Source organism: Lagopus leucura, unplaced genomic scaffold (genome assembly GCF_019238085.1).
Source record: "Lagopus leucura isolate 7727_CA_CO unplaced genomic scaffold, USGS_WTPT01 Super-Scaffold_100015, whole genome shotgun sequence".
NCBI lineage: Eukaryota > Metazoa > Chordata > Aves > Galliformes > Phasianidae > Lagopus > Lagopus leucura.
The window spans coordinates 16,330,780-16,346,663 of record NW_024962269.1 but is presented as its reverse complement, the minus strand read 5'-3'; the positions used below and the strand labels follow the sequence as shown (position 1 = coordinate 16,346,663).

Genomic DNA, 15,884 nt, shown 5'->3' with positions numbered 1-15,884 from the left:
CCAGCCAGCCGACCAATCAGCCAGCCGACCAACCAACCACCCAACCAGCCAACCAACCAGCCAGCTACCCAGCCAGTTTTCAACACAATAGGTTTTTTGACACAGAGGAGGTGCAACCTATCACTCAATTCTGAATTGATAAAACACAGACATAAGAAGCACTGACAATCTAAATTTTAAAAAGGAGAAAAGCTAGAAGCTGTGATTCAGATTCAGAGACCTAAACAAAAATGAGAAGATTGGTGCAAAAGGAATCCAGGGCAGATGCTGTCCGGATCCTTGGCCAAAAGCATAGCCTCTCCCCATCCAATACTTCCCTTCAGAAACCCAAACAGCATCTTAACAACTGTACTTTTATGCATTCACGTGAAAGCATACAGGAATGACTTTTATATTGACTTGACTTCTGGTATTTCAAATACAATTTCTTTAAGCAAATCGCCTTCGTTTATACAGCCAGATGCAGCATGGTAGAGTTCAATGCTGTACTAACAAAAACCAAGAGGCGTCTACAAATCTGCTGGCTTTCTGAGAAGCACACACAATCCGCAAAATGAAAGGCCAAGTTTCCAGCTAAAGGAGAGATTTTAAACAATTACCAAAGCAGATAGTGATATCATAAAGGCAATTTCTGCGCTAGCTTGTTTTCTGAAACTCTCTTTGCCTCTGAACAGCAAGAACAGATAATAACTATTAGTAAATCAAACTCCTGCAATATCCAGCTGTGTCTCACACATTTACATACAGATAGAATGGGTATATGTTTTTAATATGTATGCGATACGTACTTTTACCACAGCTGAAGTGCACGCTACAAAGGAGGAGGAGAATGGGAATGGAATCAGCATGAGATAATAAAGTGGCCTAGATAAAGTATTAGCCAGCGATTGATCTCAAACAGGGGATGTTGCTTCTCTCTGACCTGATTACTTACTATGCATAGATTCCATTAAATAGAGCTTAGAATGGAAAGCTTCTGAAAAATACTGTAAATGCAGACAGATCTACGGCTTCCTGAGCTGCACCAGCATGTGGATGCCCACCCATACGCTCGGCACAAGGAGATGGAACCTTCCCTGCGCTGCCCCATCACACGCCCTCAATGCAGGCACCCTGCTCCAGCGTGCCGCGATGCCCTGGGAGCCTGGCCTGCAGAGCCAGACAGCTCTGTGGTGTACATGCAAACAGCAAGTTCACGGAAAAAATAATCTTTAAGGAAAAGGATTGTTGAGATCTTCCTTTTCTTGCTGGAAAGCAAGAGAAGAAAGGCAGGAATACGCTATGATGCTGCTCAGACTTCCACAGCACTGCAACACAAGCAAGTTCCATTGACTCTGTGCCTTCCTCTTCTTAAGAAGAAATTGGAGACAGAAGAGCAGGCAGAGTAAGAACAAGGTTCAGAAGAACCACCAGTGAATTACACAGATCACTCCCCCTCTGGAACGGACCACTTGCCAGCTGCTGGGTGAAATCACTCCTTTGCACTCCTGCGGAAGAAGTCTGCTAGAAGAAGTGGAAATACTGCAAAACAATTAAATTGCTGATTATATATATATATACTTATGCAGAGAAACCAGCGTTAGGCATTTTTTGTGTGGATGGGGAAGAGAGACTAAGTGTAGATACAGAAAGTTGATTTCTGTCAGCTGTTGTGGAAATCAGGTGTCCGTTTCCACAGGAATATCCATGGTACCAGGAAGGCTGACTTTATACAGGAATTTCATGCAGCCTTGGCTTTGGCCCTGTTTTCTAAGAAGATGTGCACAGTACCCCTCCTAACATGACAGGCAGGGTAAAAGCATCCCTGCTGCAGCCCTACGACTTTGCTGGAGTCACCAATGTGGCACTCCAGGTATTGTGAGCCAGCTCTTAAAATGCCTTTAACAATCCACTGATTATCAGGAGAGCAGAACAAGATTGATGTTCTGCTCCCTTCATTTTGCTTCCAGTCTTTAATTATACTAAATTGGTTACAAAATAGTGACTTCCAGTACGGTTAATGTCCATAGGGGACAAAATCTGCACTCTGCTGTTTTGTCTGAAGCTAACGATGATAACGTGTTACACCTTTCATCCTTGCCAGTACATTTCCTTTAAATCAAAACAATGAACAATGTGAAATCCTGCTTTCACTGAAATCAATGGTAAGCTGACCTTGAGAGCTCCAGAATTTCACTGATAGTATCTGTATCACTCTACCCACTGCTTGTTAACACAGAGATATCCATCAGAATTACAAGGCAAGTTTAGGAAATGGAGGAGGGGAAACTAGAAAGGCTGTTTTGGTCAGTAATTTAAGAATTCAGAGGGTATTTAACAGCTTTTGGTTTGGCCTTGTTTTCCAACTAAGCACGGAAATGTATACAAACATGTGAATATGCATGTTCAGTAGCTTTGTTGGTGGGGATGGGCCAACGGGTTAGGTTAGATGATCTTAGAGGTCTTTTCCAGCCTCAATGATTCTATGATGCTATAGATATCTGTAGATAGATATAGAAATGGACTTGGACTCGATGATCTCTGGAGGTCCCTTCCAACCCCTACGGTTCTGTGAAATACATATGTATTCTTACATATGGATATTACAGATAAAGTGCTCCTTGACAAGGCTGGCTAAGTGCAGGAATGCAAAGAATCTGTCTGGAGAGCAACCACTGAGCTCCCAGCAAACCTGCTGCAGGAGCATGCCATGTCCTGGGAACCCATCCCACTGCAGGAGGGAATTGAGAGCAGCTGCTGGGGCTCAGCCACACGGCAGGCAGTGACGGGGTCACTGCTTCCTTCCAGCAGCAGCCTGCTTTGAGCTTCAGCATTTGCTGCTGCATGTTCATTTATAATTGACTAGGAAGTATCATAAGGGAAAAAATGTGTTAAACAAAAGATTTTGTTTAACAAGTGGGAAAGCTTTTTTTTTTTTTTTTTCTTTTTTTTTTTTTCTCTGAGCAGCTATAATTTTAAAATTATTTTACAAAACACCTCCTTAAAAGGGGCCCAGCACACTCGAGGGCATGTAGCTGTAAAGATAAATCTGCACACTTCCCTGGTACTGCAGGCACTCACCCTTTGGCCTCATTTTTATGACTCTACACCCTGGAGTGGTGTTATTGCTTACAAACATACATATATACTTATGGGGGTATGTGAGATCTGCAGATGTTTTATTTATAAGTGGCAGGCCTATTGCATCACTGAAACATACATTTACAAAGAGATATAGGTTTTATGAAACCCTATTCCGTTGTTTTAATAGCTAAGCTATCCAGCCATAGCATAATAGTGCACAAGGTAAATGTGTCTACATTTCTAGAACCTGTTCCAAGTTTTCTCAGATGTGACTAACTGCAAGAATTTCCCAACCATCAAAAGTTAATAAAAAAAAAAGACAAAATAAGGCAGCGGAAGCCTTCCATGTGAGATGCACATCACCATCTCACAGGGGCTCTGAGAAACTTGAGGGCCTCATCCTGCTGAGGTGTTACAGAGGGTGCCGGACTCCAAAGGTAAACCTATTGAAGTTAACATCCTTAAAATGAGACCCAGAGTTAAACACTTTATTAACCAGGGTCTAAATTGAGGCTAGCCTGGATCGTGCACTACCTGCCCCAGGGCATCTCTGGAGACTGGCCTTTAACTAGAGAATGGCTGCAGTAGAAACGCTGGGCTTTTATCTTTCCTTGTAGATTGTAGAATGTAAACAAGAAAGGAAAGGATGCAAACACGCTCCGCATCTCACTGAAGTCTGCTGAAATTATTTCCACATAGTCAATGCAGAGAAAATAAATGATGATGACTTTACGCCAATCTCCAAGTGACAGGAAATGCAGCACATGAAGAAAGTAACAAAACCCTTAAAAATCAAAGCTATCTGATGCGATTCAGAGCAGGCTACAACTCCTACCTCCAGCAGAATTTACTCAAATATTCTGTATTCTTGTAGCAGCTCAATAACAGTACTGTGCACCAAATGCACAGCCATGGCAGGCCATCCTGGGAGCAGGCAACCTGTCCTCACCTTCCTGAAACAATGACAGGCACAAGAAAAGGAAGAGGTCTCTGAGCTCAGATTCCAATGCTGAGAGCCCTTCTATGAGAAAACCGAAGCTACATATTAACTCAACCTGCTGTAGCCAATCTAATTCCATTTTACATGAATACAAGTGAAAACAGGAGCTCCTGCACGTCGTTAAAAATACGCTGCTTTGACCAAATGTCCAGTTTTCAATCTTCAGATTTTGAAAGGTTAAGGCTGGCAAACGATGACAAGGCATGACCTACATCAAGCTGTAATCCCTGGACATACAAACTGAAAGAACGGTGTATCGAGCATCAAAATGGTTCTGACTGGAAATTGATGCTGCCTGTGAAAGTTCTGTATCGACTGCCCAAATCACAAGTGCAGCTTTGGCCACAACAAAGGGAACAGCAAAATACCCATTAACTGCACCGGGATCAGAATTCCACCTTTTGTGTGCTCTATGTAACTGTGCAATTGCTTCACAAGCCCAAAATAGTTCATATTTGTACACGCTGAAAAATGCAAAAAAATAACGCAAGCCCCACAAAATTAATGATAATAATTAAAAAAAAAAAAAAGCAACAGTAAACCAACAAGAAAACCCCAAAACTCCACTTCTGTATATATTAATAAGAAACATTGAGAGAAAAGTAATACCGGAGGCTCTGAAGTTTCACTTACCATTAAATCTTCAGGTGCTGGTCTTTCCTTAGGTTGCTTTTTCATACTACATATCACAAAAGAAAACATTCACATATAAACAGATGTTTATTTATTCCATTTGCTTTAGTATTGAAGACATCCTCTTTTAACACAGTCAGACCGTGCCCAGAATCTCCATCCATTTCTTAACTTGATCACAGGCTGACAGAAGACACGGCTCCCAATGGTGGCCAAGACGTGGCCCAACCTCCCCCTCCACCCATCCCTTGTGGCCAGCGTTTCTCCATTCTGAGTGTTCTGCTGACAGCTGCCCAACTTTCAACTTTTCTTGCATGCCTTTGAAGTCCCCTACACAGGTACAGGTTCCTTTCACCAGTTCTGAAACGTGTCATACCTACTGATATCCTTCTCCAAGTGCCTACTTACCCGGGCAAGAGATGCAGTGACAACAGCTTCCCTTCTATTTCATGGCCTGCCCTGCTTGCAGCCATGAGCATGTGTGGATATGAAGATCACTGCAAACCAATCAGCTCAGAAGGCATAGGAAGATGCTTCTCGTTTTGCTGGGGATTATTACATAGCTCGGCACAACATATTATCCAAACAGGTGGGAAATTTAACTCCAGCACTGAGCAGCTTCAGGAGAACACACAATACCCCGGGGTTTCTACCTTAATTTTTTCCCATTCATTTCCATTACACTGCAGGGTGATAGTTCATTACACAGCATTAAGCTGTTTATAAGATCATGTTTCTCATCCAAATAGTCCTAGTTTTCTGTGCAACAGGTGCAATTAGCTATTGAAAACTGTGCTTAGCTGCATGAAGGAACACAATAACATGGCACAGAGGTGACCATCAGGAGCTGCCTACTGACTAATTGGATTACATCCAAGCAGCAGTGTTTATGGCGGAACTGGCATCAAGTCCTGTGTGCTGCTCACTTGACATCTCTAATACTTATTAGAAATTGATTGCTTAAATAGTCCACAGTGTAATTTCTTTCTCGCATAGTGCATTTTTAAACAGTAATGCCCCCTTCTGAAAAGAGCTGCCTGCAGTACAGCCGATAGAACACTATCTCAGCAATCCTGGATGAACTGTGTTGCAATTAGGAGGAGCTCAGATATGATTTACCCTCCCGACAGATAAGGAAATCACCAAACATTCCCCACAAATAACTGGAACAATGCAGGTAACAGCGGGCGCCGACGCAGGTTGGGAGCAGCTCTAATCTGACAGCCCAAAGTAGCCGCATCCCCGGGGAAAACCAGGCTATTAGCCACCATCAGTTATGCTTCACTTTGACATCTGTGGAAATTTGAACACGGGTTATCCCTCCCCCTGCCTGAACGAGGGCTGTTTTTTTTTCCAAGCAGTCCGTCATTACCCTCGGAAGGAATTAAAAATGCACAGCCCCACGCACAGCGGCGGTGCTGCAGAGCCCTCCGCACGGAGCTCTGCCTGTAAGCTGAAACTATTGGAAAAAGGAAGCCTACGTTATCCAACCTTTAATTATTTAGGAACTTTAATTAACCGATAATCAGACTGCTTTTGGTTTCTGCAATGTTTGTGGCGTCCCATCTCGGCCCCGCACTACGTACAAATACACGAATCCCTGGGGCAGCAGGCAATCTGAATGTGCCACGAACCCGACGGGCACGAGTGCGTGGAGTTGAGGGCACTGCCTGCCTGCTTCAGTGGAGAGAACCCCAAAAGGAGAGGAGTCCCCCCATCTGCGCAGCCCTGGGTGGCACCCCGCCACGTCCACATCTGGGTGAGCACCTCATCAGGGCATGCTCACTGCGAGGGATGCTCCTCCATCCCACACATCGTGCCTGTGCAGAATTTGAGCTTGTTCATTCTGCCACGTAGAAAAAATAAATAACATTTCCCTTTGCTTTGTTTCTGTTAGGAGAGTTTACCCTTAAAATTCTTACCCTCCTGCCACTAGTCACTACTAAATGACTTGAGGGTCATTCAGACCCTGCCGTCACCCCACACATCAGAGAGGTGCGTTCTTTATTCCACAAATTCCTCCTTGCCCATTCTCCTCTCATTTCCAAGCTTTTCAACGAACAATCCGGTTTGAAGGAAAGAAAATACACCCAACAGTGCATTTTAAAGTACGACTCTCAGTAAAAATTACTTACTGGGAAGCCAAGGAATTAATCAGGGCTGCCTGTCTCTCCAAACACCGCGGTGATTTTATCAGTAATACTGCAAAAAGCCCTAAATTATGGTATGACACATCCGGGACTCCGCGGCCCCTCTCCCCCAAATGAATCCTTCGGTCCCACCGCCAGCTCTGCACCCACATCAGGGTTTATTAAAACAGGGAAAACCCACGTAAGTACTTTTACGACCCTTTGTGTAAATAACGTTTACATAATTTAAACAGTTTGCTTAGCTTTGCTGCCCCATCTGCCCAAGGCCCCCAAGTCCCTCTCCTCTCGGAGCGGATGCAAGGAAAGCCATAAGGTCTCGCCGAGCCGCGGAGTTAATGGCATGTATCATTTACATCGAGGGCATGGCATGTTTGCAAACGGAGCTTACCATTGAGTGATGAAGTGTACAAATGGCTCCGAGAACTCCCCGGCTGGAAGGACGGGCGACTCCTGGGTTGGATTGGAACAAGGAACAGCGTCAGAAGAGCATTTTTTAGAAGGAGAGCAATACAACAGCGATGACAAAAAAGGGGGGGGGGGAAGGAAGTGACAAAGCTCCCTTTTCACGCAGAGAATTGGAGAGAGAAAGGTACAGATTCTTCTGAGAACGTGTTACAAAAACACTGAATTTCGACTAATGAGTATTACACAATGGGTAAAAACATGTGGAAAGACACTGAGGGGAGGTGAAAAAAGGACAATGATAGCCACAGGGTAAAAAGGAAGGTAGGGAAAGTGTAAATGAGAAATTAATGATTATTTAAGTAACACACAAATGGTCTTGTAATTAACAAAGAGCTGTGAAATTATTCTTGTGTTGACCTTTGTTTCTTTCACTGCTTTCGCTATTTATTTACACTCATGTTTATTTACACTTATTCATTTTAGAGGCTGTCCTAGCAGGAAGGCTGTTCCAGATTTTAAAATGTTTTCTAAATAAAATCATTTTTAGGGGGAAAACGGGCAAAATTTACCAGGCTGGTGAAAACCAGCACCCGGCATTCGGGGGAAAAGAATAAAAAGAGAGAAAATAAAATGAAGAGCAGAAGGAAAAAAATCTCCACCCAAACGGGGAACAAACAACATCCCCATTTACAAAGACAGGCTTTACGAATTTAGGAGTTTTTCCAAGAATGACAGAGAGCTCCACTGTGTTTATAGTGTAACAGCTCAGGATGTAATGAAATTACACTGCAGAGTACTTTAACAGTGTCATCTCATTAGACCTACAGTTGGAACAAGAGAGCCACATAAAACAGGCAGCTGCAAATGACTCCATTCTCATCTATTCTCATTTGCTATTAAAAATACCTTTCGGCGGCTTTTTTCCTCCCTGACATCCCTACACAAAGTACCCCGCAAAGTATGATACATGCACCTATTTAAATTAACAAAGGAATGACTTATTTTAATCTCACTGTGCTTTGGAGTGCTTTGGCCATTTGGATGAGCAATATATCATTACATACAACCTTCCAGCGCTGCAGGCAAGAAACTCAGAGCGTGCAGCATTTGGTGGGAGCCAAACAATTTCTCTAGCACACAACTGTGTCAAATGCATGCATGTATTCATTATTGAGAATGCGAGGAAATAGCTTTGATGTAGTGGAAAAAAGAAGATGATAAAAGCACCTCTGCAATGTGTGTGCCATTATCAATGGTGGCAGATAGACACAACTGCAGAGCCTCCTATGTGATTAGTAAATATACATATAATTGCTGTGGCCAATTATCAGAAAAATGAGATCGGTAATTACAAGACAGAAAATTAACTAGAACTCTTATTAAGGCTTTGTTTCCAATTCAAACAATCGGAAACTGCTGGAAAATACAATTAAATCAAAAGTAACTGAAGAGTAAAAGGAGAAGGCAAAATTGCTTGACAATTTTCAGAGTTCTATTAACCACGAGCAGCGTTTGATAGAACATGCCCAAATTCCCTTTGAACTTAGGCCGGGCGAGGGAGAGGTTATTGTTTCCCAACTTATAAATGACAGCAATATGGGCTGGTTTGCACCGCAGAGCGGGAGGAACGCAGGGAAACAAACAGTGCAATTAAACTTCCTCCACTTCAAAGAGCTGCGCATGAAAATTAGTCTTATTAATACCGAAAGCACAGAGCCAAGTGTTGGAGCACCAAGGGCCGCAGCCCAGCAGGTTGAGCTCTCCCATCGTTTGCTCCTGTCCAGCACGCAGCCAAAGGCCAACACCTCCTTCCCAGGTGGGATGGGGTGAGAGCACAAAAGCAGGACAGGAGCTGTGTGTGTGCAAAGGGGCGCTGTGAAAATGGGAAGGCAAAGTACCGGAGCCCACTGTTGGGGTCTGGGTGCACCCAGCCAACTGTCCCACGCTGTAGGTGCAATGAGAGCAAAGCAGCACGTGTTGGGGCAGCGGGGGGGGCACAGTGCACTGCACAGCCAGCGGGTGGGAGATTTCTGCCTTTGCCAAGGGATGGTGGACCAGCAATAGAGGGAAGCTTCACGAGGAGAGGCCGATAGAGAGCTCTGAAGCCACTCTTCTTTCCAGTGCAGACTGTGAGGGGTGGGATAAACACTGACTGGATCCCAGCAGGAAAAGGAGATGCTTTAATGCAGTCTGCCCAGGGATTTTAGGTTGGACGTCCTGCATATTTGTCAGTCATTTGCAGGACAAATTGCTACTCTTTGGGGACAGTACAGCAATCTCAAAAAAACGTTCACTAGGAAGCATGTCTGAAAGCAAACAGATCAGCAGAAATAGGTAATTTCACTTGGGTAAATAACAGCCAATCCTTACTTTACAGCATGGGTAAGATGGGAGAAGGAAGCTCTGGTTTTAGCTGAACCAGGAAAGCATGGATGGACCTCAGCTGCTTCCAAAGGCAGACGCTGGAGAGCTGCCTCCAGTGTTTCATTTTTAAATGACCTCAGTAACAGAAATGGCCCCTTCAGTTGCCAGCCAGCCACGGAAACCAGCAATGGAGACACTTCTATTTCTGCCATGGTTCCACTGCAGAACGTTTGAGTAGCAGAAAGTTAAGAGTATTTTGTACTTAGAGTTATTTCCATGAAAGTGCTCCTATTGCTGCCTGTGGGACGTGAGCAATCACAATGCACCAAGTGCAGAGCAAAAACATCCCAAACCGCACAGAAGCAGCACAGCCTATATGTACCCTGAAGTTCCCCAGCCTGTGACTGACTCTGAAAGGGATGGAAAAGACAAAATAAAAACAAAACTACAGCCTCTGCCACATCGGTGTGACACAATACAGTCACACTGGATGGAACAAGGAGGAATGCTCCGGCTGTACTCCGATGCTCTGCCTTATTTTACCCACCTGCACACTGAACAACATTCACCCTGCCTCCCCCAGCAGCTTGATCCCAAGGCCAGCTGCTGTCCCAAAAGCATCTCTGCAATGGGACCCGCTGCAGGAGAAGCCTCTGCAATTGCTTTGTGATAAGAACCAGCCGTGCTGTGCACATACGGAGGGCAACAGGAAAAGTTTGAGTGATGCCTTTGCCTTGTGAATAATGAACAGTTCAAGGAGGTCAACCCATTACAACTGAAACCGTTTAATTATTAATTATGCACAATCTATGAGCAAAAGGACAAGTTCAGAATGTTTAATGTGTGGTAACTCCAACTGGACCCTCTCTTGGCATTTTATTATTAGCACTTGTCAGCAAGGTGCTCAGGCATAAAGAAAACAACACAGCAGCAGAAAATCAGAGCTAGCAGGAGGAGGGAGGGCTTTGAACTTCAAACACGGCTCCTAATATTTAATTCTCAGAATGCCAGTGCTCTGGTACAGACCTTACTAACTTCCATGGCAGGGGGAAGCTGTGTTATATAGGCAAAGGCACGGAAAGAAGCACAGCACAGTCCCTTTAAAGAGAGGGCATCCGAAGGCACTGATGGCATTACCTCCTGCATCCCCACCCACTTCTCAGATCTCTTATCTGAAACGTCTCTTGATCTCTTTTGCTGCCATTAAGCAGAGCAGCAGCAGCAGAGATTCTGCTGAGGCTTAGAGAATAAGTACTGTCCAACAAACTCACAAATGATGGGAAGAAACATAAATGAGGCTCCTTCTCCTCCTCTCTGTCCTCCTTGGAAGTTTGTCTGGACAAACCCAAGAAGCAAATTCAACAGACACAGCTGACTGGCCTTGGAAACACGTCAATGGAACTTGGAATTCATCTCTGACTGACCAAGTACACTAAAACCAGGCTGTGTTGTACACAGCTCTCCCAAACAGAACGCTTCTTGAGTGGCATTTTCTCAAAACAACTGAAAGCTGGAGATTCATCACATCGTCCTTTCCGAAGGAAGAAAAAGCCCCCCATTTTGCTATGACAGGAACACCAGCAAACACAGAGTTCTACTTGAAACCTTCCAAAGGACGACGGCAAAGCCCTCAGTTATGCATTAGGGCTCCTTGCCATCACAGATCCCCAAGCAGAGCTGAGCTGCACCTTCTGGGCAGAGGCTGGTGCGCTCAGCACACGTAGGTTTTACCTTCTCATCTGCTCAGCACCTCTCTCTGAAGGGTTAAAATTTCCGTTTCCCACAGCTCCAGAGCTGCTATTTTGCAGCACTCTCTCGGCAGTGTGCAGGCTTGTGCAGAAGGAAATGCCATGGTCCTATGGCTCGATGGCCACAAGAGGGAAGTTAGCAGAGCCGAGCAAACCAAACTTCAGTTACTCTGTCCTCTGGGCTTCCCAGCACACCCTGCCTCTGAAATTATCATCTCCTCTGGGCAGATACTCCTATTCTGCAACTCGCCCGCTGATGCTGAAATGGCAGTATTTAATAAATAATGTGTGCGCTTTACGAAGCATTTTTGGCTCATCACTTCAGCCTACTCCAATCCCTGGCACTGAAGAGTATCTGTGTGCTCTAGTTTTTACCAAAGCTTTTGAACAATACACCTATAGCTGCTGTTTACTTTCTGGCCAAAAAGTGACTTTTTTTCAGACAAACTTAAGTTTTAGCCGCACCTGAAACGCTGCCAGTTGCAATTAGGTGTAATACATGCACTGCAGTTACGGAGCCGTTCCAACGAGAGCAGCAAATCACAGTATCACACACGTTCAGATTCACTCCTTCAAGGTCAACTTCCCTTCAAAGCACTCCTAAACAAAATCCCATCGCTGACTTTTAGCCAATCTACTTCAAAAGCCCCGCAGAAGCCTAATGGCAGGTGAGCCCTTGCAAGTAACGAGTGTGCAAAAGCAATGATGTCTGGAGGTGGCTCAGAGGCCCCGACTTGAAAGAATTTCTGGATCGTCCCCATTACGCTCCCACCCCTGGCAGGAAGGTGAAAGATGATTACATCTCCGCGCCAGGTCGCTTCTTGCTCTTTCCTCAGTAGCAGGTGCCAAATGTGACAAATGACACGCGGGGGCATTTCGGTGTGAAGTTCCGTCTGCTGGGATTGAAGTGTCAGCAGTGAACTCATTTATTTCCAGATCTCGGGCTGGACTGGAACCAAGGTCGAGAGGCCAGTGTTTTATCCAGCAAACCCCTCCGCCTGCCTCCCACACCTCACCCCGTGGGACAGCCCGCTGTTCTCCCAGGCAGCGCTACCTGCTCCCAACCAAAGACAACACGGCGTCCACATAACCTACATCCACACGGGACCCACGCGGGCGCTTGCGGTGGGAAGCCAGTAAGCACCTGGAGCTCTCTGGCAGCATTTGCCGCTGTGGGATGCTTTTTAGAGGCCAAGGAAAGAAGCTGAAGAGTGTAATTAACATTAGGAATAATCTAGAGTGTCCAACACGACATTCCCCACCCCTCGCCAAGCCCTGCACTTGTTAGTGAGGCTCTCCAAAGGGCCGTGCAGATCGTGTACAGGTAGCTGGAAAACAGGTTAATCCTTTAACCGTAACTGTAATTGCTTTCTCTCTAAAACAAACATAAGAATTTTTTCTTCTCCTTGCTGGTCTCTTGTCGATCATAAGCCAGCAGAGCACAGCAGTGTTTTGGGTAGATACACACACATATGCACATTTCAAATAGCTAAGGCACAGCAGCATGAAACGCAGCCTCTACCTGCTCACACCGAAGGGACCCAATTGAAAAACTAAAACCATTTATTGTTCCCTTTTTCCTCTGTACACTCCCAATGCATTTTTATTGCTTTTTCATAAAACACTGCTGCAAATAATCAAGCATGACCATTGACATCCACAAGATTGAGTTTTAGGAACCATTAAATGAGCTTGCCCTCTTGGGAAGGTTCTTGCTCAGGTTGGTCTAAAGGTAATTATTCAGCAATTCCTACCTGTGGTTTTACCTTGCTCCTATGTAAGTCCCTGAATCTCAAACACTAGTAAGGTCACAGATTTTGCCTCAATAAGAGGATACCCCCAAACCAGGGCACATTCTTGGGGCTGTGCACACAAGCAAACACGTGTCTTCTCACAGCTGCACAGAAATCTTCAAAAACCCAAGACATCTTCAGGGTTAAATACAGCTGTCCATGCATTTGAATCAACACACGAGAATCTAAGACAAAAATTCCCAAAGAAAAAATACAAAGGTTTGTTTCTTCCTGAGCCTTTCAAGGTTTCAGCTTCATTTATAACAACAGCCAAATGCAGCACTGATGTGTTACAAAATTCTGCACTCAGGAGGCAATGGACTTCATTGCGCTATTTGATCAAGCTGAACATGCTGTGAATTTTTAAGGCTGCAGCAATAAATAGAGGGATATATTTAACAAAGAGGAGGAAAAAAAATAGAAATGACTACATAGGATACATGTATTCAGTCCAAGTTATTTCTTCCATTGAAAATTTATTAACATTGACATGCTTCGTAGCTCAGCATTAACACCACGCTTGCATTAACTGATCTGCTAAATGTTTCTAGAGGATGGATTTAAACAGAAGAAAAAAAAAAAGAGGTCTTTGATTTGCGAAGTTTGGAAGTCCTTGAGCTAGATTAAACTGCAGTCTTGTGAGACCGAGTAGCTCTGTGGGGGCACTTAACAGAAACGTTCAAGAAACTCATGGAAAGCTCCTCACTATTCACTCACAAAGTTGTCACAGTAAGGATTCACGAGTACAACTAATTAATTTTTCTTTTAAAAGTCTGCCTGACTCGCCAAAATATGCAGATTTTTCAGTGCTGCCTCCTGTTTGCAAAAACAGGGCTTGCTCTTCGAAGTCTTCACTCCTCAAGCTTCTGATTCAATTGATTTGATGTCCACTTAATTCTGGAGTTTTAATCAAAACTGATGGACGAAAATCAAGTTCCTTTTCTATCTTGTTCAATGTGCTTTTCAAATATATATTAAAAAAAAAAAAGCCAAAAACAACTCAGCTAAGCTGAATGCTGGAATATTAAGGAATTCTCAGGCCTCAAACACCAGCAGACCGCTTTTATTGCTGGCTGTACTGCAGGACAAACAGCATCAGTGTGAGCCTATCCTCATCTCTGGGCCAGCAGCAGGAGCCTTACCACAGCAGAAGAGGCTGCAATGATGGGGACTGTAGCTTAAATGAGCGTGTCTTATTTGTAGCTGGATCAGATTTCAGTGTATGTTACCACATGTTAAAAAATAAAGGTCTGGCAGACGTGCAACCTATTCACACAATGCTTCTCACTAATCCTGGCATTAGAGCAATCAGCCCAGAACCAATGCCATTAAAAGCCTGCTCACATAACTCAACAAAAAACATGTCAGGCATGGCTTACAACACTCCCCAAATCCCTTGCTCCTTCTGCAGAATTTATGCAAAGTAAATTTAAGTCCCTGGAAAAGAGCAGACAGACTCTTTAAACTACCAAAGTGACTTGCTGTGTCTCACGTACTCCAAAACAGCATTTCCACCAGGTACTCTGAGTCTATTCAAAGGCCTCTGATAACCATCCTGTCTGCTGCAAACCTTCCACAGCTGCCCCAGTTACTGCAGTCACCTCCCAGCTCTCCAGATAAGCCTGGAGCCAGCCTGGAGCACGAGGGTCATCCTTCCTGGCCATACGTTGCTCAGCTCCAAGCTATATGAAAGGATAAAACAGCTGTGCACTGAGAAATTCGGTCCAGGAACAAGAGGATAAGAACTTCCAAGCTCTCTCCATATCATCCAGAACCACACTGCTGTGGTTGCAGCCCCTCTCTGCTCACTGCTGTCGTCATTAAGTGAGGCGGGGAATTCTGCACCAGGGCCTGGGTTCCTCTGGGGATGGGCTCTGCTCTGCCTCCTGTGAGTTTTAGGACCTCCTTGCAGCCAAGGGGAACATTTGGCCCCAAGCAATCAGTCTTACAACACTGAGCACTTCTAATCTTTAATACTCATGGCAGCAACAACAGCTGTAGGGCTCCAGAGAGCACTGAGCCTCTGTCTCTCAAAAAGGTCCTTGTGTAAAGGAGGAGCACGCATGAGGCAAACAGGCAGGTCCTGCTGTTATCCCACAGAATGGGCAAAAAGACAAAGTGAGGAGGGAAAACAGTAGTCACAAATTACAGACATTTTGCTCCGAGGTCTTTGTATGCAGGACAGGGTGGGGGTGGCACTGATTTGGGCACTATTATTTAAAAGCAATTTGTCTAGCCCATTCAAAAGCAATTAGTCTACCAGTAGCAAAACGCATGTGAAAATACGAGCAAGGTCAGCTTCACCTCTCAAGGACAGAGATGGCCTTTTTGCTACTGGCAGACACAGCACTGGTGGCTTGGAGTTCCAAGGACATACCTAACAGGAATAACAATGGGTGAAAAAGATGGAAGAAGCAAATTGAGAACCACTCAAGGAACCAGAGAGTGTTGGGGGCCAGGCAGAAGGGCTGGCACTGCTGGAGGCACACCAGGACCAGGAGAACTCCCTTCCCTTCCTTCACACGAAGGATACGTGTTCATTTTAATTCATGATCCTGTGTACAGCTGCACAAATGCTGAAAGGGATGCAGTGAAGGTCCAATGGGATGCCATCACCCAGCAACCACGACCTGACGAGGCAGCATGGATGTTCTGCTAGAGGCTGAGGTGAATCTCCAGAAAGTTACAGCTTCTTTGCCTTGCTCAAGCTTCCTAATTCTCATCATCC

The 15,884-nt window shown here is 44.7% G+C and overlaps 1 protein-coding gene across 1 annotated transcript in view; it reads right to left on the bottom strand.

Annotated features, from left to right (window-relative positions):
• MAP2K5 (mitogen-activated protein kinase kinase 5) overlaps positions 1 to 15,884 on the bottom strand; it is a 110,950-nt gene that overhangs the window by 12,959 nt on the left and 82,107 nt on the right. The window contains exons 20-21 of the mRNA XM_042875793.1: positions 7,235 to 7,296; positions 4,697 to 4,742 (exon numbers count right to left, since the gene is read on the bottom strand). Of these exons, the coding sequence (XP_042731727.1) occupies positions 4,697 to 4,742; positions 7,235 to 7,296 (108 nt within the window). The remainder of the gene's footprint in view (positions 1 to 4,696; positions 4,743 to 7,234; positions 7,297 to 15,884) is intronic.